This window comes from Pelophylax lessonae (assembly GCF_965119305.1).
Source record: "Pelophylax lessonae genome assembly, chromosome: 6".
NCBI lineage: Eukaryota > Metazoa > Chordata > Amphibia > Anura > Ranidae > Pelophylax > Pelophylax lessonae.
Genome location: NC_138773.1, coordinates 216710923 through 216737773, shown reverse-complemented (window position 1 = coordinate 216737773; position 26851 = coordinate 216710923). Strand labels below are relative to the sequence as shown.

Here is a 26851-nt window from a genome sequence, read left to right as displayed (position 1 = left end):
GTAGATGGACTGTGTCCTCAGCACACTTCCTGTATTATCTCAAAGAGCCCTTCTAGTTTCCTATTGGGTTACAGCAGCCCTCAAAAATTCCACTCGCCTGCTCGCATTTTGCGAGTGGAATTCTGAGTATGGCGAGTAGTAGTAGAGCCTGTGCCTGTGCTGTGCCTGCCACCACCGCCGCCGCTGTTCACAGGCATCATCACACACTGCTGGGGAGACAGAACCAATCCCTCCCCCGGTCCTACCTCCTCTTCCAGCAGTAGCATAAATGGCTCAGGCAGCTCCAGTACACAGGAGGTCAGGTGGAGCTTGCCTTGTAGTGATTGGGTGGGACTCGGAGAGGGGGGCGTGTAGAGCCTCGGAAGGGTGAAGATGAGCATTCATCTTCAGAAACAGATGGGCTCAGGGAGCAGAGCACTGCGCCTTGAGCCCACCTATTGCGTGACAATAGCGAATGAAAATTCGCTATTGTCACAGGGATCCTCCTCCTGATCCTCCTACTGGCCAATCAGGAGGCAGGTTTTTCCTGATTGGCCGAAAGGCGAACAATTACAACTAGCCGAGGAGGAGGACTCGGGAGACACGGAGGACGCGCAGGATTGATGAGAAGCCGCCCGCTGCAGGTAAGTGCACGCTGGTCTCTGCACGCTGTGGGCGCTCTGCACTGAAAAGGGGCACGCTGTGGGCGCTCTGCACTGAAAGGGGTCACGCTGTGGGCGCTCTGCAATGAAAGGGGGTCACGCTGTGGGCGCTCTGCATTGAAAGGGGTCACGCTGTGAGCGCTCTGCATTGAAAGGGGTCACGCTGTGAGCGCTCTGCACTGAAAGGGGTCACGATGTGGGCGCTCTGCATTGAAAGAGGTCACGCTGTGAGCGCTCTGAAATGAAAGGGGTCAAGCTGTGGGCGCTCTGCATTGAAAGGGTTCACGATGTGGGCACTCTGCATTGAAAGGGGTCACGCTGTGAGCGCTCTGCAATGAAAGGGGTCACGCTGTGGGCGCTCTGCAATGAAAGGGGTCACGCTGTGGGCGCTCTGCAATGAAAGGGGTCACGCTGTGGGCGCTCTGCATTGAAAGGGGTCACGCTGTGAGCGCTCTGCATTGAAAGGGGTCACGCTGTGGGCGCTCTGCAATGAAAGGGGTCACGCTGTGGGTGCTCTGCAATGAAAGGGGTCACGCTGTGGGCGCTCTGCATTGAAAGGGGTCACGCTGTGGGCGCTCTGCAATGAAAGGGGTCACGCTGTGGGCGCTCTGCAATGAAAGGGGTCACGCTGTGGGCGCTCTGCAATGAAAGGGGTCACACTGAGCGCTCTGCAATGAAAGGGGGCACGCTGTGGGCACTCTGCATTTAAGGGGGCATGCTGTGGTCACTCTGCATTTAAGGGGGCACGCTGTGGGCACTCTAAAGTTGTTGTTGTTAATATTTTTTTGTAACTTAATTCTGAATAAAACATCTAACAGTGTAATTTTATGAGATATTTTATGAGGGCGTGTTTAGGGGCGGAGCAGGGTAGGGTTTGGGTGGGGCAACAAGTGACGAGTAACTCTTAAGGCCTGGCTAGTAGCTCATGACTTGAAATTTTGAGCCCTGTGTATACGTATTGCAGTTGGCAAGTGGTTGACATATGCTTTAAAACTTCCACATTTGAAAAACAAACATGCATAACCCCTACCCTATTTTTCACATTGCTTCAAAATAACAAATGCATACTAATTCTATTTCTCAGTGTTATGTAACAGATGCTTTTTAAGTATATGTCTTTTTTTGCTACTTTGTAGAGTGCTTCAGATGCATTCAACTGTGATGAAATTGGACTCCCGGCTACCAGATGAACTTTTGTATGGCCGTGTGGGCTACCTTTATACTTTGTTGTTTATCAACAAATATTTTGGGGAAGGAAAGATTCCTTTCCAGTATATGCAACAGGTAAGAGCCAGTTTTATGCTATAATCATCAGTTTTAATATGTGAGAGTCATACATTTCATTGCTTTATAGCAGCGGTCCACAAACTATGGGATGCTGGATACTGTAAACTGGCCCCTGCAATGCAAACTGGAGGGCGGGAGATGATTGAAGAGTGGCAATAAATGCCAGTCAATGGAAAACTGAGTGTTTCGTGTCCTAGCATCAGTGGCCATTGAGAGGTATGGTGCCCTTGAGAGGTATGGTGCCCCATCCTCCTTGGTCCTTGGTGTTCATTAATCAGTGGGAGAAATATAGTGGCCGTTACTGGTGTCAGTGGTAGGAATACAGTACCCAACATTGGTGTTCACTGGCACTCGCCATGTAGGCTCAATTGCCCATGCCGCAGTACATGGTGACAGCAAGGTCAGAACTATAGAGGCTTCCAATGGAAATCTATGTCCTGGCAAAAGCGATTTTGGAACTTACCCTCTTTTGTTGAGATTTTCTCTAAGACCCCATTCAGACTAGCGCGACTTGTCAGGCGACTTGTCAACCTGACAAGTCGCGGTCGGTCGCTCGCCATTGAGTAGTACAGGACCCGTTCTAATAGGAGCGACACAATTCGCTCCGACTTAGAAAAAGGGTCCTGTACTACTTTGGGGTGACCTGGGAGCGACTTGCATAGACTTCCATTATGTGAAGTCCCTGCAAGTCGCGCTGCACAGCGGTGCACGCGACTTCACAGGTCGCCCCCCGAAGTCGCGGTGCACAGCACAGGTCGCCCCTCGAAGTCGGATAGCCTCAGTGTGAACCGGCTCTTACTCCTGTTGTGTTTACACAACCTGAATCAATATTAAAGAGGAAATAAACTTACTTTATTGACTTTTACCTATATGTTAGCCCAGGGCTTGACAAATTTGCTTTGAATCTAGGAGCCAGCTAAAAAAGTTAGAAGCCATTTGCGCATTTTGCACATACCTCTTAGCGATGTCACTTAGGTGCTGCCTGTGGCAACCTTCCCCCTGACAACATCTTACAGTGTAATTCCTACAGTGTAATGCTATGTGTGGTCAGCTACATCTATAGTTTATTAGTTTTAATGATGAAAAGATGTAACTGTGGTCTCTGTGGATTATTCCTAAAAAATTCACAATGATATACTAACTAATTAAGATTTCTGTTTTTTTGTTAGGTCTGTGACATTGTGATACAATCTGGAGAAAATATGGCAGCTCACAGACGAATACAGAATCTGAGTCCCTTAATGTATGAATGGTATGGAGAGCACTATGTGGGACCAGCCCATGGCCTGGCAGGAATTTACTACTACTTAATGCAGGTAGGTTTACTGAATGGTACAGCTTCCATGACATGCCATTATCCTAATGTACTCAACAAGCTAGGAGCCCCCTGGATGGTGATGTTGGGGCTAGAGAGAACATTTATATAAACATATGAGAAAAAAACTCTGCTTTCAGGATTGTGTACCAGCGCTGGAACAGCTCCCTTAGGAGTGTCTTAAACATTTGCAGACTGCCCGACTGCAGATTTACTGCAGCAAAGCAGCCCCACTGTGCTGGTTCACGTACATGTACGTGATCCAGCACTTTCCGAGTAGGGGTAGCATATGTACCCACTGTCCCAGCTGTGCTGCCATTTGCTACAGCACAGGCTGATCAGAAGGTCCTGACCAATGATTTATGGCCTGAACCTGCTGATTGGCTGAGCAAATGACAGAAGAGAGCCCTGTGTAGGTAAACAACACAGGGCTCTCCACTGTCAGCAACGAGGTGCCATTTGTGTTTCTCCCAGCAAAGCATGGAGTAAAAACCAGCACATCGCTCTGTTAAAACACCACACATTTTTAGGCTTTCCTTCAACCCCTTGATCAGAGTGTCAGATTGTTCGCCAGGTTATTGCAGTCCCTTTATAAGTCGCTGATCACCACCATTATTAGTATATATATAAAAAAAAAAAAATACAATATATATACTATAGTTTGTAGACCCTTTCACGCAAATTAATCAACGGGGCTCAAAATCTAGTCCTGAGCCACTAGCCAAGCCTTAAGAGTTACTCGCAACCAGTTGCCCCACCCAACCCCTACCTTGCCCCGCCCCTTCGTAAGTTATCTCATGAAATTACACTGTTAAATGATTTATGCAGAATTAAGTTAAAAAAATAAATACAAACAACAACTTTAACAATATTTACATAAAAGCATATCGGTACCCATTAATGCAGCCTCATTAGTGCCATCAGTGTCCCATCAGTGTTGCCTTATCAGTGCAGCCTCATCAGTGGCTATCAGTGTAGCCTCATCATGGGGCCACCAGTGCAGGCTATTAGTGCCCACCAGTGCAGCTTAAGAATGTTGCCTCATTAGTGGCCATCAGTGTTGCCTCATTAGTGGCAATCAGTGCAGCTTACCAGTGCCGCCTCCTCGGTTGCCATCAGTGCAGTTTATAAGTATTCATCATTGCAGCCTTATCAGTGGCTATCAGTGCAGCCTATTAACGCCCATCACTGCAGCATATCAGTGCTACCTTATCAGTTCTACCTCATCAGTGGCCATCAGTGCAGCCTCATCAGTGCTTATCATTGCCCATCAGTGCAGCCTATCATTGCCCATGAGTTCAGCCTTATCAGTGCTCCTCAATGCAGCAGGGAGGAATCTGGAGGTTCTGGGGGCCGAATCACACACAGCAGGGATCTCTCACTGAGACACTGTTTAACAGTGGCTAGCTAGTCATATACAAGCTAAGTTATAGCGTCTACAAACTTTGGGATATTTTCATGGAATTTTTATTTATTTATTTTTTTACAAGTAATGGCAGTTATCAGGGACTTTTCAGCGGGACTGCGATATTGCGGCGGACAGTTGGGACCCTAACTGCCATTTTTTGGGGACCAGTGACATCAATACAGTGATCAGTGCTAAAAAAAATATGCACTGACACTGGCTGGGAAAGGGTTAACATCGGGGGCGATCAAAGGGATAAATGTGTTCATAGCCTGTGCTTTACTAAACTGTGGGAGCTGCTTGTACTAGGGGAAGGGAGAGAGTTCCGTGTCCCTGCTTATCAGGAAAACAGGATCAATGTCTTCCCCACTGACAGAACGGCATTCTGCCTGTGTAATGAATAATCAGCGGGTGCTGGCGGACATTGAGTATGTGGTACCCGCTGATTGACTCGCGCTGTACATAATCACAGCGGGAGCAGGCTGCCGACTACGTGCCCCCAACCCAGAAGTGCTGGATCACGTACTGGGTACATGATCCAGCACAGGAGAGCCACATTGCCACTGTATATATACAGTCGGCAAGCGGTTAAAGATGTGTAGCAGAATACATTTTGGCCAAAAGTCATGAAGAAATTTAGATGTTTTGTATTTTTGTTGGATATGTTTTATAGCTGAAAGTAAAATATATATATAATATATTTTTTTTTTTTTAGTTATATTGCAAAAAAATAAACCCAGTGGTCAAATACCACCAAAAAAAGCTCTATTTGTGTGAAATAAATTATATAAATTTAGTTTGGGGACAGTGTTGCATAACCGAGCAATTGCCAGTTAAAGCAGAGCAGTGCTAAATAGCAAAAATGGCCTAGTCATAAAGGTGGTAAAATCTTCTGGAGTTGAAATGATTTTAAAGTCAAATAATTTTTTTACCCTAAAGCGGTATTAAACACTGCTGGTACACTTCTACAAGGAATATATCCTAAACGTGCACTGTTTAGGAGATACTCTGTTTGTGCAGCCAGTGACGTCACCGGTGCATGCACTCTGAATACTCATGCCATCCCTGCAGAGCTCTGTGCAGCAGCTGGGACTCCTGTGCGCATGCGCAGGAGTGATGTAATTGCGGGTTAGCCATTCATTCTGCCATTTTTTTTCTATTTTTTTTTATTTCTGGGAACGTTTACTTCCGCTTTAATGCATTTTCTTCATTAAGGTAAAAAAAATGTCCCACCACTTGTTTACCAACCTGCCCACTTTCAGCTTGCCTAAAGTGGCAATCATCACTTCCATTAGGATCTGTGTTCAACATTTACAAGATGGAACTGAATGGTACTTTAACCACCTGTATTTACTGCGGCAGTGTGGCTCTATTGCGCGAAACAACGTACCTGTACGTTGTTTCGTTTAATAGTCACTAGATGGCCCAATTGCACCGTGATTGGCTAGCGGGGATGTCAAACATCGGGCCTGGCCAACCGCGATTATCCCCAGGAGAGGCAGAACAGCAATCTGCCTATGTAAACAGAGCAGATCGCAGTTCTGCAAGAGGACAAGATGGAGATCTTGTGTTTCTGCTAAGCAGGAACCAGGATCTCTGTCATCCCCCAATCAGTGCAACCCCCTCAGAATTAGTAAGCACCCCCAAGGGACACATTTAACCCTTTGATTACCCTGGGTGTCATTAGTGCAGTGTATTTATTTATTTTTAAGCACTGATCACTGTATTAGTGTCACTGGGCCCCAAAACGTGTCAGTTAGATGTCTGATTTGTCTGCCACAATGTCGCAGTCCCACTAAATTGCTGATTGACGTCATTAATAGTAAGAAAATAAATAAAATTCCATAAAAATATCGATTCATTTGTAGACGCTATAATTTTTGTGCAAACCAATCAATATACACTTATTGGGACTTTTTTTTTTTTTTTTTACCAAACATATGTAGCAGAATACATATAGGCCTAAATTGATCACCTCTGCGCCACAGATTACCTCTGTATATCGGTGGTGCCGATAATCGATCGATCCCTACTTGTAACAATATGTAAACGCAGAAACTTGCGCTTAAAAGTGTTTTTGTTTTTAGGCATTTCTGACATGTAAATGTGGCAAAACGGACGTTTTTAACCATGGCTTGATAGCTGTCAAGTTCCAACTTTCAGAAGAGGTTTTCAAACATCCCGTGTACATGAAACCTAAAAAATACTGTAGGTTATTTACTTTTTTATACCAACAGCTCAAGTAGAAGTTAAATTTTAAAGGGAATGCCCCTTTTATTGTAACATAAGAAAGGCCTTCATGATTGCTTTTCCTTGTACTATAGAAAATTTCTAGCCTCCCCACTCCCAAAAAACAAACCATAGTTGGACTCTGATGACAGCTGATAATTAAAGTGCAAAAGACCAACTACAGAAAAATAATGGCGTCCTCGTAGATCAGTGTTAGCTTGTATTTCAATAGATGTTTTTTTTATTAGCAGGTGCTGTTATAGGGAAATCTTTACATTGCTGTGCTGTAGGATGGGTGGACGATACTTCTGTGTACTAACATTTTTATGTTTTCTGGTTTATGATGATTTGCAAACATGATAAAAAAAAAAAGAAAACATTTTTTTTTCACTTCAGGGCATGTGTTATGTAAGCAACGAAAAGATACAGAGCCTTGTCCGTCCCAGTGTCGACTACGTCACTCAGCTGAAGTTCCCATCTGGAAACTATCCTCCATGCATTGGAGATCAGAGAGACCTGCTAGTCCACTGGTGTCATGGTGCCCCTGGTGTTATTTATATGTTAATTCAAGCATATAAGGTGTGTAAACAAGTTGCATTTTTGTCTATATACTGTAGTTATCGTGAAATGCAAAATATACATGTATAAGAGTGCCAGAACTTCCAAACTGAACTTATAATATTCCAAATTTTTGTATGCAAATATATTATTACAGTATTCTGTAACCTGGTACTGTGTTGGCACCACTATACAGATCTTGTAAGGCAGTCTGGGGCTGTGCCAGTAGATTTATCTTTCATTTTGTCAAGGGGCGACTAGAAAGCCTTATGGGCCATACACACTATAAGATTTTCTGAAGACTTTTTCCTTTAGATTTACCAAAACCATATAATATGAGGTCAAACCTAAACACTTTCAATTTGTATGCAATCTGGCAGGCCCTTGCACTACATAGAAAAGGTAAATCTGAAGGAAATCTAACCACAAAAGTTGGATAGTGTGTATCTAGCTTTATACTCACCCGAACCTCTGCTCTAGCGGCAAACGGCACTTCCCTACAATTCAGAAGTGGACTGTTCCTGACATCTTCAAATCCTGAGCAGGTCTAAGGGAATGAGAAAGTCAGGAACAGTCCACAACACAAGACAGTTAGACGGTGGGGGGCAGCAGCCACAGGAACCAGTCTTGTGCTGGGAGGATCCCAGGATTAGGTAAGTATATCTCCGCTCTCCAATCCCCTAGACAAAAATGAGCAGTTAACCCATGCAGAGTGAAAAAAATTGGGGTTCAGCTTTAAACTGTATCTATGGTCAAAATGTAACATTGTATATATTAATTTCCACATTGTATTTCAATTATTTCTAGTCTACTCCTGTTAATCTGCACAATCTTAATGTTTGGAAACTTTGTAAGAATCCTACACATTTCCTTTCTTAAATTCTGTGACGTGTAATCACCACTTCCTGTGAGTGGGCAATGCTGTGTCAAACATTTCAGAGAGCCTGCCTTCTGAACTACTGTACAGAAGTGCAGAGAGGCATTCCAGGAGACTGAATCAGTACAGGAACCATTGCTTGTAGGTACCATGGAATACGTAGTCCTTAAAAATAAACCAAGTAAATCAAAGGAATAAGCTGCAAACCATCTAGGGAATCCAGGAATTTGTAAAAAGATGGTCAGCAGACAGACAGCACTCACAACATGAAAGAAGATTTTTCATGTAGGTTTATATTTGATTGTCAAAAATATATGTTTGTATTGCTATTACAATGCTGATATGAAATTAAAGTGTAATTTCAGTAAAGCTGTGACTATAGATTGCCTTTATGTAAGGGATGGCATTTCAGTTGTACTGGGTCCCAAAGCCACATCCTATTCTGCTAAGGCTCTTTTCACACTTGTGCAGAATGCAAAGTCGCATGACAAGTCGTACCCTATGACTTCCAATGAGTACCATTCATATCTGTGCGACTTCAAAGTAGTCCCTGCACTACTTTGGTCTGACTTTGATGCGAATTGAGGTCCATAGACCTCAAGTTTACACAAGCATTGCTTCAAGTTGTGGAAAAGTCGCATGACTTTCAGGTCATACAAGTGTGAAAAGGGCCTTCGCCTTGCCCCTTCACATTGTGTGGTGGCTAATACAGGGACCTGTACTATCACCTCATACATTTATGGACAGCATGTGAAATGTTTCCTTCCTGGGTGTTTTCATGGTATGAAATCAGGACAAAGCAGCTGTGTGGTCATACAGCTAAAACAGCTCCAGATCGGGTATCCCTGGGGACAGTTTTAGAAGGGTCTCAAAGCACATTAACCTATTTATGCGGTCAGCAGTTCTACTCTATATTTTTCTGAAATATTGTGTTCACAGAAGGAGACCTTGTTCTTGAACAAGCCAAAAAAAGACTGGTAATTCAGGCAATTCTGAGTTTTGCTCTACTAGTCTGTGGCAGGGAATGGGAACTCGAGGTTCAGAACAAGGCTTTCCTGTTTCCCATGTCATTCCTTTTTCAGGTCATGATCTATCAGGTTCTTTTATATTAGGTCTCTAACTAAAAGATCAAGGTAGCGATGCACCCAAAGATCAAGGTAGCAATGCACACAACATAAATCAGGTTATATGCATTGTTTCTGGATATGCACTACATAAAAGCATACATCCGGCAAATTGGAAGTATAGTTTTGAATTCCATTTAAGTGTCATTAAAGCGGAGTTCCGGCCACATACACATTTTTTACCTAAAAATAACCCCCTAATTCTAAGCTATCCCCTATTACCCTAACACTAAATCCACATTACAGGTCATTACAGTTAGAGAATAAAGATCAATACTTACCTTTAAAATTGATTGCAGAGTGGGCCATCTCCGGTGTGGTCATCTGAAGCCGTAGTGTCCCCCACTGTGTCCTTCTTCCGGGTTCCTGGCTACCTAGAATGCCGATCGCAATCTCGCGCATGCGCTGTAGATTGCGATCGGCAATCAGAGTAGCAGCCGGGGCCATTCCCATTGCATCCTGGGATTGATGACGCTCCTCTCCCAGGACGCAATGCAAAGGAGGAAGGGACGTCGGGGGTTGTGTCCGCACAAGGAGGAAGAGGAAGGAAGGTAAGTTTATTTTAATTAAAAACAAGGTAAGTGAACAAAAAAAATATTAACTATCCAATTCTTTTTCAGGTTTTTTTATGCTAACTGATGCTGCAAAATTTATTTTTAGGGTGGAACTCCGCTTTAAACCCACATCAATAAAAATTATCAATAAATGCTGTAATACATGCTGTTCATACTAACTCAGCCACTATGAGATTTGTTTTCTGCAAAAAAAAAAAAAAAACATGATTGATCCTGCTGCTCTCTATCTCCCCCCTCCTGTCCATGTCCCCAGTGCAGTTGGGGATTTTGCAGAGCAGTGTTGGCAGCTCTGCACATGCTCATTTTTCAGTGAGTTTCTGTGTTGAGCATTTCATCCCTATTACATCTGAATAGCCCATGTGACTATAGAGTCACACATGTGGGCGTATACACAGTGGTAAATGACAGCCCACTTTCCCCCCCTCCTCCTCCATGTCCACTAACAAGCTAAACACAATGGGGGCAGGATATTACATCTTGATTGATGGAGGCTTCATCTCCCTGGTATTCTATGACACAGGCTGGAGGAGTGTGACACAGCCTGGGACTGGCAGACATCCACCCACACCATGTGTTTGCTAAAAAAAATAATAAAGATGTGATTTCAAATATTGTGTATATTTGTATGATAGTTTTAAAACAGAGAATCCACATAGAACATAACACAGATACTTTTAAGGTGCCAGACAAATACTATGTAGTAATATACTACATCAAACGTTAAAATCCATATCAAATGTTGTTATTAGATACATTAAAAATGGCCTTTTATCATAAATGTGGATTAATGTATTTACCAAAATTTGATATGGATTTTAAAGTATGATATAGTATATTACATTTATCTGGCACCTCAAAAGTCACTGTGTCGTGTTCTATGTGAATTCTCTAGTTTATGGAATGCAGTGCCTTTGCTCCCCAGACTAGAGGGCTGCATTGGGTTTGGGCTCCCACGGGACCCAATGCAAATCTTGCGGGAGTGGGCGGTTTTACCTCTGCTGTGGGCGGTCAATAAAATTTGCGGAGACCCGCGGGGAACGGTGCAATTTGGTGTAACATATTTTCCGGCGTATAAGAAGACTTTTTTTATAGTAAAAAAATATAACCCAGAAATTGGGGGTTGTCTTATACGCCAGGTACTGTAGCTTCAGCTAGTTACAGAACATCCCCATTAAAAATGTTAGCCCGCTGGATGTGTATACAGTACCTTTGGCAACTTACAGAACGTCCCTGTGCTGTAATACTCTATGTACCGTGCTGAGCCAATCACGGCAAGCGGTGTATTCTAGTAATGCATACAAAACCTGCTCGGATTGGCTGAGTCAGAGAGGCGGGCTTATACAACCTTTGCCAATCCGAGCAGGCTTTGTATGCATTAATAGAATACACAGCTTGCCGTGATTGGCTCAGCGTGGTACATAGAGTATTACAGCACAGGGACGTTCTGTAAGTAGCCAAAGCTTACTGTATACACATACAGCGGGCTAAACTTTTAATAATAGAATATAATAATAAATGATTTAATAATAATAGAGAAGTTCTGTATGTAGCAGAAGCTACAGTACATATTAGGGCACATACAGCGGGCTAAAATATTTAATAGGGACGTGATGGCTCCACTGATGTTATGAAATGGTGTTGCCTCAGAAGAGGGGGTAGTCTTATACGGCGAGTATAAGGCAAAACCCCAGGAGTGAACACAAACATTGCGGGTGCGGGCGGGAAGGGAACACAAACATTGCGGGTGCGGGCGGACCTGGTCATACATTCAGCGGGTGCGGGTTTAATAAAACAGTCCCGCGCAGGGCTCTACCCCAGACCTCTGGCTGACAAACTAATTTTCAATAATTTTAAAACAGTTTATTTATCTTTTTTTTTTTTTTTTTTCAATTTATCTCTTTTTTATTCAGGAATTCACATGGTTATACATAACATTTTCAACATATACATCTTTTTCATAATATATATCATAATATATAACATCTCTATCTGCTGTTTTCCTAAAACATTTTTCTTTCCTCCCCCCCCCCTTCCCTTCCCTCCCCTCCCTCCCACCCAACACAACAGAGAAAAAAAAAAAAAAAAACCAAAAGAACTTATTGTAATAAACAGAGATGGAGGGATACTCTCTTTTGCTATCTCACTTTCCTTCTCATTTTATTTTGTGAAGTATAGTTTCCCTTCTTCAGAGCATATCCAGTGGTTCCACAGTTCCCAAATTTTTCTATGTTTCTCCTGTCTATTTTGTGCCGCTGCAATCAATTCTTCCAATCTCCTGTTATCTTCTATCCTTCGTATCCACTCGGACACTAAGGGAGGTTGTGTTTTTTTCCAGGCCCCTGGAATGCATGCCTTTGCTGCATTTATCAAATGAGGAATTATGGATCTTTCATATTTTTTTGCTGGAATATCCGATAGGTTTAATAGAAGAAAAGACGGATTCTCCTCTAATTCGTGTTCTACAAATTTCTGAACTATATCCTTCACCCCTGTCCAGTAAGTTTTTATTTTAGAGCAGGACCAGAAGATATGGTACAAGGTTCCCACTTCCGTCCCGCATCTCCAACATAGATTAGATTCATTTGGGAACCATCTATGTAATTTCTCGGGCGTGACATACCATCTTGTTACCAACTTATAGTTCGTCTCTTGTGTTCTGGTACATCTAGATGACCCTAGTGCAAACCTTAATATCCTCTGGATCTGCTCCCCTGTAAACCTACAGTTCAAGTCCTCCTCCCACCTCCTTACCCATGGCAAATCCGGTTGTTCCTCCGGGTTTGTCAATAGGCCATATGCAATTGACAGAGTACGTGAGAGATTTCCTGGCTTTACACAAGCTTGCTCGAATCTCGTTAGTGGTCTATCAAAATCCTCTGGTCCCGGTATAGAGACTAGAAAATGATGTAGTTGGACAGCTTGCCAAAATGGCACCTTATATAGTCCCTCCCCTTCAGTCAATCTGGTCATCGAAGGCCATTTTTTTTGTGTTAAGAAAGACGATGCCTGTTCCTGCTCCCTTTCCCTTAACATTGCAAATTGTCTTTGATCTAGTCCCGGAGGGAATCGGGGATTACCTAATATTGGAAGCAAGGGGGATCTATCTGTCGTTAGTTTATTAAATACATTTGGTCTCGTGCAGATCCGTAAAGTATTTCCAATTATTAAGTGATGTTTTAGTCTTTTCGGGAGGTCCTGGTAGCACCATATCGCTCTTTTCAGGTTTACTTCTGTTTGTGCTTGTTCCAGGATCACCCAAAGTTTAGTCTCTGAGTGATGCCACCAGTCCAAGATCCTACTTATTTGAGCTGCCTGGTAATATGCACGTACGTCCGGCAGGGCTAGACCCCCCTTTTTTTTAGGCAAAGTTAAAATTTCCCATGCTATTCTTGGTTTTTTGTTTGACCAGATATATTTCACAAGCAATGAGTGTATTACCTTGAAAAATCTACCTGGTATCTTCACCGGTAGTGCTCGGAAAAGATATACAAATTTTGGCAATATTATCATCTTCAATAAATTACATTTACCAAACCACGACTGCATCCCCCCGTGCCATTTTTCTAATAATCTCTTAGTCGTTGCTATCATAGGCAGGAAATTGAGGTCATACACCTGTTCTAATTTTGCCGGTATGTATGTTCCCAAGTATCTCACGGCCGTCTCATTCCACTTAAAACCAAAGCTATTTTTCAATAATTGCACCTGAGTCGTGGGCATCTCTACCCCCATTGCCTCTGATTTCCCAAAGTTGATTTTTAGGTTTGATAAGGCCCCATATACTTTAAGTTCTTGTATCAGGTTCGGCAATGAGATACTTGGATTAGTTAGCGAAAATAACATGTCGTCCGCGTAAGCAGCTATTTTGTATTGTTTCCCCTTTACGCTTATTCCTTCTATGTCTAAGTTCCCTCTGACTTTACAGAGGAAAGGCTCTAGTGTAAGGGCGAACAAGAGGGGTGATAACGGGCACCCTTGCCTTGTGCCATTTTTTATCGGAAATGTTTTTGATAATAACCCATTAGCTTTCACCCTAGCAGTTGGATTTGTGTAGACTCTAGTTATTCTATCTATCATTAAGTTACCCAACCCGATATATTTGAGCACGGCAAACAGGAAAGGCCAGCCCACCCGGTCAAAGGCCTTCTCTGCGTCCGCGCTCAACACTACACACGGGGTCTTCTCTTCCTTTACTATTTGTATCAAGTTGAGTATTCTTGTTGTATTATCTTTCGCTTCTCTTGATGTCATAAAGCCTACTTGATCTAGATGTATTAATTTTGGTAATATTCTTGCCATCCTGTCTGCCAGTATCTTTGTGAATATCTTCAAGTCCACGTTTAATAGGGATATTGGCCTATAGCTGCTACAAGCCGCTGGGTCCTTACCCTCTTTTAAAATTAATGAGATATGTGCCGTCAGTGTGTCTCTGGTTAACGTCCCATCTGACTCTGTTGCATTGAATAACTTTACCAGGTATGGGCCTAGAATGTGGAACAGTGACTGATAGTATTGTGCCGTTAGGCCGTCTGGCCCTGGCGCTTTTCCTGGTTTCATTAGATTCGTTGCCTGCTGTATCTCCTCTATGGTTATTTCTGCTTCTAGTGAGTCTCTTTCTTCCTCTGATAGCTTAGGTAATTGTGACTCGTTTAAATATTTTTCAATTTCCCTTTGTTTAGGTGGCTCTCCTTTTAAATTATACAGTGTGGCATAGAATTTCTCAAATACTTCCGTTATTTGTGTTGGTAATGTCTTTTTATTCCCCTCAGCTGTTACTATATGCGGTATGTATGACCTCAATCTCTGTTCCTTGACAGTCCTAGCCAACAATTTTCCACATTTATTTCCTGCCTCATAATTTAGTTTGCGGCATCTTTGTATATCTGCTTTGGCCTTATATTGTAACAGGTCCGTGATCTGTTTCCTAATCGCTGTTAACTCTGACAATATTCTATCTGACGCTGACTGCTTATGTTTTGTCTCTAGTTCTCTAAGTTTTTCTAACAACTGTGCCATTTGTTCATTTCTCTCTTTTTTGATACGCGCCCCGTTCTTGATAAAAATCCCTCTTATTACTGCCTTATGTGCTTCCCATAGGGTGCCCATCCGGCAGTCCTCTTGATCATTAATCTCGAAAAAGTTTTTTAGTTCTTGAGCCACCTCTTTTAACACTTCTTCCCTTTGCAGCAAGCTCTCGTTCAGCCTCCAGCATTGCTTATTCCTTAAAGGATTTAATGTGAGGCCATACACCATTGTTATAGGTGCATGGTCTGACCATGTGATATTATCAATATCCGTTTTTTTCACTGCCTGTAGCTGAGCGTGGGGTATTGCAAAGTAATCAATTCTAGAATAATTCTTATGCGGCGTCGAAAAGAACGTATATTCTTTCTCGGAGGGGTGTTGAAGGCGCCATACGTCTATCAACTGAGATTTATGCAGTATTTTCAATATGCGTCTATTCCTTCCAGGGGATACTGCCATAGTCCCGGCTGAGGTGTCTACTGCGGGTATCAGGGGAGCATTAAAATCTCCTCCCAGGATTAGTTGACCCTCTGTGAAGCTCTCCAAATTAGCCAGGGTTTTTGATATAAACCTATCCTGTCCATTGTTAGGCGCATATAGTGTTGCTAATGTTACCCTTAATTCTCCTATTAATCCTTTCACAAATAGGAACCTTCCCTCTGGATCTTGTTTACTGTCTTGCAGGGTCCACGGGACGCTTTTTGCTATCAATATAGATACCCCTCTCGATTTTGCCTCCATATTCGTGGAGTGATATGTGTATGGAAAAAAACTATTTTTAAGATATGGTATTTTATCTGTCCTGAAGTGCGTCTCTTGTATAAATGCAACGCTAATTCTTCGTTTTTTTAGGTCATTTAATAATATACGTCTCTTTTCTGGAATGTTTAGCCCCCTAACATTATGCGACATGATTTTTAAATCCTCCATCTCTGTTTAGTTTACATACAACAAAACAATCCCCAAAAAAAAAAAAAAAAACAAAAAAAAACAAAACCCCTCCCTAATTGGCGAAGAGAAGATTCCGGTTCCCCGCGGTTCCGGCTCTTCTCTTCTCCAATTTGGATAGTAAACCTATCCTTATCTCACACTGCACTATTAAGTGCACTTCTGTGTGGATTTTTTAAATAGGGGACTACCCCGGCATGACTCTCCGCCGATCCCCCACACCTCCCTTCTATACTTCTTCAATTAATTCTAATCTCCCACTACCCCCCGGGTCCTTTCTAGTAGGTAATGCATCGGCAAGAGAAAAATAGTTACATTCCTTCATAACTCTCTCCTTCCCCCTTATATGAGTGCTATTTAGTCTTACACTTTCTTGTACTATTGCCTTGTTCCCCCTTAAATAGTGGCAAAAAGTAAAAAATAAGTAGAGGTCCAAAAAAAAAAAAAAAAAAAAAAAAAATATATACTTTTGTGCTTCGTGCTCAAAATTTAGAGGGGGAAGAAATCCCAAACACACCTTCCTCCCAAAAAATGTGGGAAAAAAAAAAAAAAAAAAATATATACTTTTGTGCTTCGTGCTCAAAATTTAGAGGGGGAAGAAATCCCAAACACACCTTCCTCCCAAAAAATGTGGGAAAAAAAAAAAAAAAATAAAAAAAAATTATTTACTTTTGTGCTTCGTGCTCAAAATTTAGAGGGGGAAAAAATCCCAACCACACCTTCTCGTGTGCAAAATTTAGCAAGTGAAAAAACCCAATCCTCCCATTTCATGTATAAAATCCAAAGGAGGAAAAATCCCAGCCATGCCTTCCTCCCTTAAAGTGTAATATGCTAAGAGGAAAGGAAAAAAAAAAAAAAAAAAAAAAGGGGAAAAGGAGAATCTCCATTCCCTACTAGTGTATCAGTAAGACATAATCAGCATTACGAAAGTTCCATTCCTATCATAGATCTTCTATGTTGTTCTTCTTTCTCCTATCTCTTCCACCCGATCGTCTCTCTCTTTCTCCTGTAATCGGGGATACCCAATGGGTCCCTCTCTGGGTATATGGCACAGCCAGTTCTCCACCTGTATAGGTTCTGCCTCTATAAAGCGAAAAAATGCCATTCTATCTTGGTACGATTGGAGCTTGAAGTATCTTCCGTCTCTGCGAAACGTCACGGAAAAGGGGAACCCCCATCTATAAGTACATCCCGCCCTCTTGGCCAATTCTAACAAAGGTCTCAGGATCGCCCTTCTCCGTAACGTTCTCCCAGAAATGTCTGCAAAAATCTTTACTGGTTTTCCTTCCATTATTATCTCCTGGGTCTCCCATGCTGATCTCAGAATCGTTTCTTTATGTGTGTAATGGTGTATTCTGCAGATCACATCTCTAGGCCTCCTTTCTTCTTTGCTTCGGGGGCCAAGGGATCTGTGGACTCTCTCAATTTCTAGGTTTCCTGGGTATTTATCTTTTAAAACTTGTTTAAATATTTCTTTTGTCACCTCCACTAATCTTTCATTGCCGAAAGTTTCAGCTATTCCGCGTAACCGCAGGTTACTGCGGCGACTTCTGTTCTCTATGTCCTCTAGCTGTAGTTGTAATACCGCCTGCGTGTCTTCCTGGTTATCTCTTTTTGCTTCTATAGCTGCCAATCTTTCTTTTATTGCGCTAATTGAAGCCTCCTCTTCTCCTAACCGGGTTGCAATCTCCTGTATGTCTTTTTTAACTTCTTGTATTTCTTGCTGATGTTTCTCCTCTATTCTATTGATCATCTGTTCTATGTCTGCTCTTGTCGGGAGTGCCTGTAGCATAGCTTTAAGCTCTGAATTTTGTGTGGCAGCTTGCGTGAGTATACAGGTTATTGGTGTTTCATCTTGGCTATTCCTTAAGTCATTAGCCACTCTTACTGTAGGGGGTGAAGTGTCCGCTAATTTTGATGTATGGCTAGCTTCTGAGCTTGCTGCTGCCATTTCTACACTTTTTTGCGGATTTCTGGCTATTAGAGAAGAAACGGTCAATCTCTCCTTCTGTTTTGTTTGACTGACCTTTTCCTGTACTCCTTCTTCCCTTTCTTCTCTTAGTGAGTGTCATCCTTTTTCTTTATCCTACATAGCTTCCTGTCCTTTTCTCCCTCTTCATTAGTGTATTTTTTCTCCTGTTATTGTTGGTTTAGCAGATTATTCCACTCTTTCCAGCAAGTATACATCACACAGTTCTATTGCACCAATACATACTTATTGCCACTTAATATGTCTTACAGTACTCACGGCTCCAGTTTAGCTTTTTCTTCCTTCACCTCTCCACAGAGTGTGTCTCTTGTACTACGAAAGTTTTTAGTTATAGTGTAATATCCTTCCCTTTTCTCTGCCGTTGCTATGATCCGTCCTCTCGGGGGGAAGGGGGGTAAGGCCAGGCTTCTATGCTTGTCTTGTTATATGTGACCGTCCATTGCCTCTCCTCTCACCTCGGGTGGTCATCCTCAGTTAGCTCTACAATGGGCAGTACATCTCAGTCTTTCCCCCATCAGCTCCGTAACTCTCTGGATGGCTCCGGGTGGCTCACTCCTCCATCCGGGTACTCCACCAGTCCAAGTCCAAGTTCCTCCCCGACCGTGCGGGGCGCCGTCTGTGGGGTAAGACTCTGCAGCACCTGCAGCCTCAGCCGCTACGATGTCCCGTCTGGCGTTCAGCCCTCTCTCCCAGAGCGAGTGGTCTGCTGGTATGCAAGGCTACAGCCCCCGCACCTGCCTGCTGACCCAGCCGGACCCGACCCGCCAAAACCGCTGCTCGCGGCCAGCGGGAGGCTCTCTCCTGTCTGCCCGGCTCCTTGGCGTCCCCGCCTCGCTATCTTTCGGATCCCTGGCGGGCGTGGGTGTTCAGCGTGTGGAGGTGTGGAGCTCAGCGGAGGTCAGTCTCAGCGTGTCATCGCATGACCGCTTCCGGGCACGCCCCCCCCGAGTCCCAGTTTATTTATCTTAATTATTTATTTTTGCTCTGTATTCCTAAAGCTATTTTTTTATTATTTTGAATGTGTGACCAGCAGCAGAGCGCTAGAAACTCCTCCTGCCTATGTTTCCCTGCAGAGGGGCTGGGAAAGAGCTGGGTCATGGGACAGCTGTATAGGAAAAAGATACTTAGATGTTTTTTTTGTTAGAATAATTACAGTGCCATCATCCACATACAGAAAAAGAAGGGACAATGTATTTTAACAGTGTGTGTTTAGTATCACTTTAGGTTCTGCGTCTCCATAAATTATAATATGTGATTTTTCTTTGTAGACTTTTAAAGATGAACGGTACTTGTCAGCTGCAGCACAGTGCACCGATATCTCCTGGCATCGAGGTTTACTGAAGAAGGGTTACGGGATATGCCATGGAGCAGCTGGGAATGCTTATTGTTTTCTTGCAATGTACAACCTGACACATGATCTGAAGTATTTGTACAGAGCATGCAAGGTATTTGACCTCTCTAGATTGTCTACAGAGCATTAAGGTGTAATGGTTTTGTCATTGATGCAAAAGATCTGTGGCTGGTAGTGAAGGACAATACAGCTGGTAGTGAAGGCTTTGGGATTGATAAACCGTGCACCAAAGTGCAGACACTGCAAAGGTAGCCCGCTTAAATAAATTATAACTGTTTAAACTGTTATTGCGCTAATTCATTTCTATGTAAAGGATCCAAAGCTACATTTCAGCTGATGGTTTGAAATATCCCCTGACTTTCTATATTTATATATTGGGTATTCCCCCTTCCCCCAAACTTGAATTTTGGTTTTTCAGCAAATAGATTTGTCTTCATGTAAAAAAAAAGATTGCAAGACGGAGCTTTGTATTCAATACTGTCAGTTGGAGCTAAAGGGTGCCTTAAAGCTAAACTCCAGGATAAGTAAATATCATTCAAATATGAGAGTATTTGTATATGTTTTCCAGATCTGTGCCGTAATCCAGTGTGAAAGTTTGCCTGTGTGCAACGGCTTCCCGTGGTAGTGATCAATCACTGCTGTACTCTCTCCTTATGCAGAGTGACTGGGTCTGTTGGTCACCTCCACAACTCTGCTTTATGGTTAATCTATATACAGCACAGTGATGATGTTACTACTAATTTACAAGGTCATATCTAGGTTTGCAAAAACCTTTAATGCATACAACGTGGATTTAAATCCTTTTTGTCAATTGAGGAATATATTAAAATGTGTCTGGAGTCCAGCTTTAAAGTCAACCTGTATTTGGCCCGTACTGGACAATGTGACAGGTTTACTTTTAGCACACTTTTCCTAAAGCAGAATTATAGGCAAAACTGTTTTATTTATTTATTTTTTTCATTTTGGATAGAGCAAAAGAGGGTTAATAACCGGTGTCATTTTTTTTTTTTTTTGGCCATCTGTGTCCCATTGCAGAGATTTCCCTTCACTTCCGGTCTCCTAGCCAAACTGGAGATGAGAAAAAAGCCCTGCAAATTGAGGGAAATCTTAGGGGGCCACCAGAACAAGCGTCCCCACTGGAAGATTTCCGCCCCTATTACATTACTGGGGACAACCAAAAATTTGGCATTTTCTTTTACTTTCATTTTTAATGATAACCGTAAACTGGGCAAATAGAGCGGGTGAATCTCCCTAATGGGGGCACAGACAGCAATAAAAACTGATAGTTGTTTTAATCCGTCTCCACTTTATCCTAAACTAAAAAAAAAAAAAACAGTTTTGCCTTTGGTTATACTTTCCTTTGCAAGGTACTGCTGTAAATGAAATACTCCATGTTACCTCATTGTTTGCCTTTTTACACTGTTATTGTACATTACTGTATACACCCTGCAGTGCAGAACCACATTCACTGTGCTGTACATTATATTTCATAATGCTAAGCTGAATACCTTGTGCTGTATTTTATGTACTCCCCTACTGATCAGATGTATACGAAGTGCTGTAGGTTATCTACACCACACTGCCTGACTTTAGGTAATGTGCTATATATTACACAGAGTTTAGCTATTTGCACTGTGCTGTACATTACATATTCCACAGTGCTCAGCTGTATACAATATATACTGCTGGTAGGATAATTGGCTCCTGATTAAACTGGCACTAGCATGTGTATGTATGCATGTATGTGAGGTAGGGATCTTAGACTGTGCAGTCTTAGAGGGCAGGGACTGATGGAAATGAACAATATGTACAGCACCATGTAAATGAATGGTGCTGCATGAATACCTGAAATAAACTGTGGACTATACACTGCTGCTTAGCTGTATCCACAGATGTAAATAATACATTCCCCTCCGCTCAGTTTTATGATCCAATCTCCATTTACACCCAATACTGCTCCACTGTACAGTCTATATAGTACATAATACAGTGACGGCGAACCTTGGCACCCCAGATGTTTTGGAACTACATTTCCCATGATGCTCATGCACTCTGCAGTGTAGTTGAGCATCATGGGAAATGCAGTTCCAAAACATCTGGGGTGCCAAGGTTTGTCATCACTGACATAATAGATGCCGATACTGCACTACATTGGTTCTTAGCCAGTGGAATGTCTATACCAGTTTTCTTACTTCGAGTCATAAGCTTATCATAATAGTTTATAGTCCAGAAATCACAGATAAAACAAATATGAATACAAATGTTAGATATTTACATACAGTATGTTCGGAATGGCATATAAACATAAGACAAATAATATGTTTGCCATTTCAACCTTGTTATACCATCTTTCCTATGTTACCTGAATGAATGCTCCATCTTCATACTAACTGGCAGTTCTCTCTTGCTAGTTTGCTGAATGGTGTTTGGATTATGGTGAACATGGCTGTAGGACTCCAGACACTCCATATTCACTATTTGAAGGTAAGATGTAGTAATTGTCTTTCATTTAAAAGCCCTGCAATTTCTTCTCAAACATAATGCCATGTGTAAAGTTTGTAGATTTCGGAAGGAGAGGAGAGTATATAGTCTACATCTGTTTTACTTAATCTATGAAAGATCTAGCATACAGATTTTGCCTAGACTTCTTTATGGGTGACAACCATTGGTGGGACCCAGAAGTTGTTCAGGTCAGAGTGCAGGGATATTTTTAATTTGGATAGTAAATTGACATCCACACTCATTGCACTGATTTTGGACGACGCGCTTTTCTCCTTGTGGTTTCCCTACAAACTTTGCTGCATAGAAGCACCTCTTCCATATATTGATGAGAGCTAAAAGCTGAACTTCTGATACCTAACCATGGTAGCCGCTACCCTTTCTAATGAACTGCCAAGGATAATTTTGTTTCATTTGCAGGAGAGTCACTGAGGCTAGATTCACACTATGTGCGGGTGTGGGACTATGTGTAATTGCACGCTTTCCCACACCCGCAATAAAAACGTGCCACTGTTAGCAGATGTGCGGGGATGCCATCAATTCTTGATGGCACCACCAAGCAATGGAATCCACAGCACGTTTTCCTGTGCTGGGAACGGCATACCTTCCCTGCAGCTGCAATTATGGAAAAGGTTCAGGGACCATTTCCAAGCATTTTACGTAGTTCACTTGAATAGGCTGCTGTGCTCGAGCAAACATGGCCGCAATTCTCCTCAAAATAACTTTCCCTAATCAATCGTGTAATGGTTGTTATGCCCTGAAAAGCCTAAAGCATTTTTACATCAGTTGGGTATACAACTGTGTAAACTGGCTTTATCCAGTCTAATGAATAAACAGTTCTGAATGCATAAAATGAATTATTCGTCTTCTGGGTTAGCATTCCTATCACAGAGCAAACTGGTATGATGTAATCACAATGCTTTTCAAACGTGGCTATGTGCGAAATCCTGGTGATGTCATCTCTGATATCATAAGGATTTCCTGTGTCTGTCTTGGTGTCAGGAAAAGCTTAAAGTGATTGTAAAGGCAGAATGTTTTTTTTTTTTTTTTTTTTTTTTTTATATCTTAATCTATTTTATGCATTAAGATAAAAAAACCTTCTTTGTGCAGCAGCCCTCCTTAGCTCCCCTAATACTTACCTGATCCCATCTCTATCCAGCGATGTTGCTGGAGTGTCTTAGCTGCCTGGGACTCCCCTCCTTGTTGGCTGAGGCAGCAGTGCGGGGCGATCGGCTCCTGCTGCTGTCCATCAAAGGCAGTCGGCCCGCCGCCTCTCTCTCCTGATTGGCTATGTCGTGGCTCTGTGTCTGAATGTACACAGGGAGCTGCAGCTCGGCTTGGGTGCCCCCATAGAAAGCAGCTTGCTGTGGGGGCACTCAAAAGGAGTAAGGGGCCAGGAGAGCCGAAGAGGAGGATGCGGGCTGCTCTGTGCAAAACCAACTGCATAGAGCAGGTAAGTATAAGGTTTGTTTTTTTTAAACGAGACTTTACCATCACTTTGAGGCTGAGTTTACACTTGTGCAATGCAAGAACTAGCGTGGATCCGGTGTGGGTTTTCGCATCGCATCTCAATCGCAAGCAGTTCACACTGACCTCTGCGAACCGATGCAGGTGTCAATGTAAAGTTAATGACACCCCCAGATCGATTCGCAGATCGCAGAACTGTGAAATGGTACAGGAATCACACCCATGCGATCCGATTCCAGTGCAGACCAAAAAAAGGGTCCTGCACCATTTTGGTCCGAATACAATGCGAATTGCTGAATTAGCATCGCACAGACATCACATGTGATCTGTACAGCAATGCGGTGTGAATCACATGCAATATCTGTGATCGCACCAGTGTGAACCCAGCTTAAACAGCGGCAGATCTCTATAGAGGTGATCTTTTATTTTCTGAAGATGACATCTTGTAAGCTATCTGTTGCTGTAGAGGTGCATGGAGGAGCTTCATTCAAACCTCAATAGAGTAAAACGGTAGGAAAGTAATTTTAAAAGAGCTAAATCTTCCCTCTGAAATCTGTTTAGTTAAGCTGTAAATGAGATGTTGTGGCTTTTCCTCCTGCAAATATAGTATGGAGTTCAAAATGCTGATCAAGAAGACTAAATGTTATTTTCTTTCTTTATCTACAGGGATGGCTGGCACAATTTATTTTCTAGCAGACATGCTGAATCCTACAACAGCCAAGTTTCCCGCATTTGAGATATAATAGTTTTTGTTCTGTTCAGTGCAGTACTGGAAATAAGGAATTGTGTTGCTGCTTCTGATGCTTTGTTGATACCCCAAGAAGAGGCAGATAATGGCATTAAGCTTGCTTTGCTTACTTCATCATAGATGTTGCATGTAGCTGTAATACACTGGATACTCTGTTTAGCTAGAAGGCTTTGATACATATATGTACTGTATAGAGTACACACAGGGATGAGATCTGTTCCCTATAGTACAGTATGGAAGCTGCCTTATCCTAATTACCTTTAGAAGGAACACCAGTCTGTCTGAAAATTTTAATTGTTTATAAAGAAAATGTGGTAAAATCTCTAATAATAACCAGGTAACAATGTTAATAGCAGTTGAAATGTAAAAGAAGTCCACTTGCAAAATATGACGGGGTAGCACCACGGCAGCTGGGTTTTTTTTCCTAATTCAGATCTACTTACAACTGAAGAGAAGGATTTGCTAAATAAAGTAGCTACAATTTAAAATCTAAGTATATATGGATGTCATGGGGTTACCAAAACAGTAAGCAAACTCATACTTGAATGTAGCTTTTCAGAAATAATGGAATTCTATAATGCAGACATGTTAACTTCAGCGTTAAGCAGAGGCATTCTTTCACTACAATCTAGTCACTTATTGCAACCTTCTATGTTTGTGACAATTGCAAGGTAAGAGGTAAGTCTCACTAATGTGTGAGCAGTGTACCATTCCTCTTCTATTAGGATACTAACACAATACTTATATGCTGTAGTTAGTATTTTTCATTGTGATTTGGGGAATTCAGACAAAAGGGTTTAAGATTAGATGTTCCATTCTTTGATCTTTCTACTTTGATAAACTGTAATGAGTTTGTCAATGCACACTACTGGGTATCTTAGAGCTGGAGAAGCACTTTTCAGGGCACATTTAAAGTATTCATTTAGTGGAATCATTAAATAAAAGGCACCCGCGGACATTACATTTTGATCATTTTGGTACAAATCAATTGATGAAAAATGTATTTGCTTTATCCCCATATACAAACTGTTTCCCCTATATTCAAACTGTTTCACATTTGTAGCAAAGGCTACAGGTTACAAATGTGAATGTTTGCTTCTCTGCATTGGAAATAGCCGAATATTACGTAGGTGCCTAATGGACACTTTTGTAGCCCAAGTTCATGGATTTCAAATGTTTATACCCAATTCATTCCATTGTTGTAAAATGTAGTCAAGATAATTTGATTATCTCTTCTTATGCTCTGTATGAATACTATAACTCTAAGAAGTTACAAGCCAGTGCTAATATTAAGTTATTTAATGTAAACCTTTCCTCCTTCCCGAATAACTGAACAAAAAATGCTGCCAGAGAGCTAGCAACACATAAGGGTTGATTTACTAAAACTGGAGAGTGTAAAATCTGGTGCAGCTCTGCATAGAAACCAATCAGCTTCCATTTTTTTTTTTTTGTCAAAGCCTAATGGAACAAACTGAAGTTAGAAGCTGATTGGCTCCCAAGCACAGCTGCACTAGATTTTGCACCCTCCAGTTTTACTAAAACAACCCCTATAATTTTGATGTCACTTCTTCAAAGCGGAGCTTCACCCAAAAGGGAAAGCTCCACATGTTTGCACTCGCCTTCACTCCTCTGCCACATTTGGGACTTTTTGGAGGAGAGGAGGAATGGGTCCCTGGTTTTGACAGGTACCCGCTCCCACTGCTGGCTCAGATCGCTGTGGCAAACTGAGCTACAAGTTCCACTCCCCCCCCCCCCTTTTACTTGCAGTCCTCCGGAACACATCACAGGTCCCAGAAGACTACGGGACCATTTACAAGGTGCAGCGCAACTCGTGCATGCACAGTAGGAAACAGGCTGTGAAGCCGCAAGGCTTGCATCCGAAGCCGATGGAAGAATTGGCTCGTGTGAGGATATTGCGGGATCCCTGAACAGGTAAGTGTCCCTAAATAAAAATCAGCAGCTACAGTACTTGTAGCTGCTAACTTTAAATGTTTTTCTGAAGGAGCCTGGAGCTTCTCTTTAGAAAAGCTGCTTGAGTTCTCTATCTCCTATTGCTTTCAGGTCTAAGTCCAGATCTTCCCCATAACCAATCCAGTGAGTGCACCATGCTGGCTAATAAGGCCACTCTAAATTGGCATTAGGCTGATGGGTGAATGTAATGTGAGTTAGGTCAGAGGTTGAAGCCGCAGTAGCAAGTGATATAATTTTAAAGGGAGCAACAGACTTTTCTGCACAAGAGATGGTATATAGCATAGTGGTGACAATTTTAGTTTTAGATATTTAGAGTAGATAGTATTTCATTTAAACTAGCACATTTAGAACTGAAACAGTGAATGTAATTCATATCAAATATAGAGTTTAACTATACTTCAATTTTTAAATATTTTGTTTATGTTGAAAATGTTTACAGTAGTATTGGTGTTAACACACTTTAGTTAACACAGCAACAGAAGTCATGCCAGTTGTAACTGATGTATGCTATTTGTATCTGGCTGATGCATAATTTCCCAATATGATACAAAAGATATTCATTTTCTTGGTTATTGTAAAGTCAAATAAAAAGACATTGATCTCTGTTAAAATGTATTTATAAAAGCCTCTTTTAAATGTATACCTCTTTCTCATCCAGTGACACAGGAAGTCTTTAACCTTCAGGTTATATTTAGAAGGGTTGAACACTGGCAAAAAAAAAATGTGGGCCAGCCCAGGATAATCCCTCCCACTATCAGCATGCTTTGCTTTTTTTGTCAGTGTGCTAGGAGGATGGATGTCTTTTTTTACAGCTCTGCTGTGTTAAAAATAGTTTATTTTT

The 26851-nt window shown here is 42.0% G+C and overlaps 1 protein-coding gene across 2 annotated transcripts in view; it reads left to right on the top strand.

Moving 5' to 3' along the window:
* The window catches only part of LANCL1 (LanC like glutathione S-transferase 1), a 44848-nt gene extending 20008 nt beyond the window's left edge, over positions 1–24840 (top strand). For both annotated transcript variants that reach the window (XM_082261394.1, XM_082261395.1), the window contains exons 5-10: positions 1778–1925; positions 3098–3244; positions 7274–7456; positions 19243–19419; positions 21737–21809; positions 23958–24840. In XM_082261394.1, coding sequence (XP_082117520.1) covers positions 1778–1925; positions 3098–3244; positions 7274–7456; positions 19243–19419; positions 21737–21809; positions 23958–24034 — 805 coding nt within the window. In that variant the 3' untranslated portion in view covers positions 24035–24840. The remainder of the gene's footprint in view (positions 1–1777; positions 1926–3097; positions 3245–7273; positions 7457–19242; positions 19420–21736; positions 21810–23957) is intronic.
* Positions 24841–26851: the final 2011 nt, after the last annotated feature.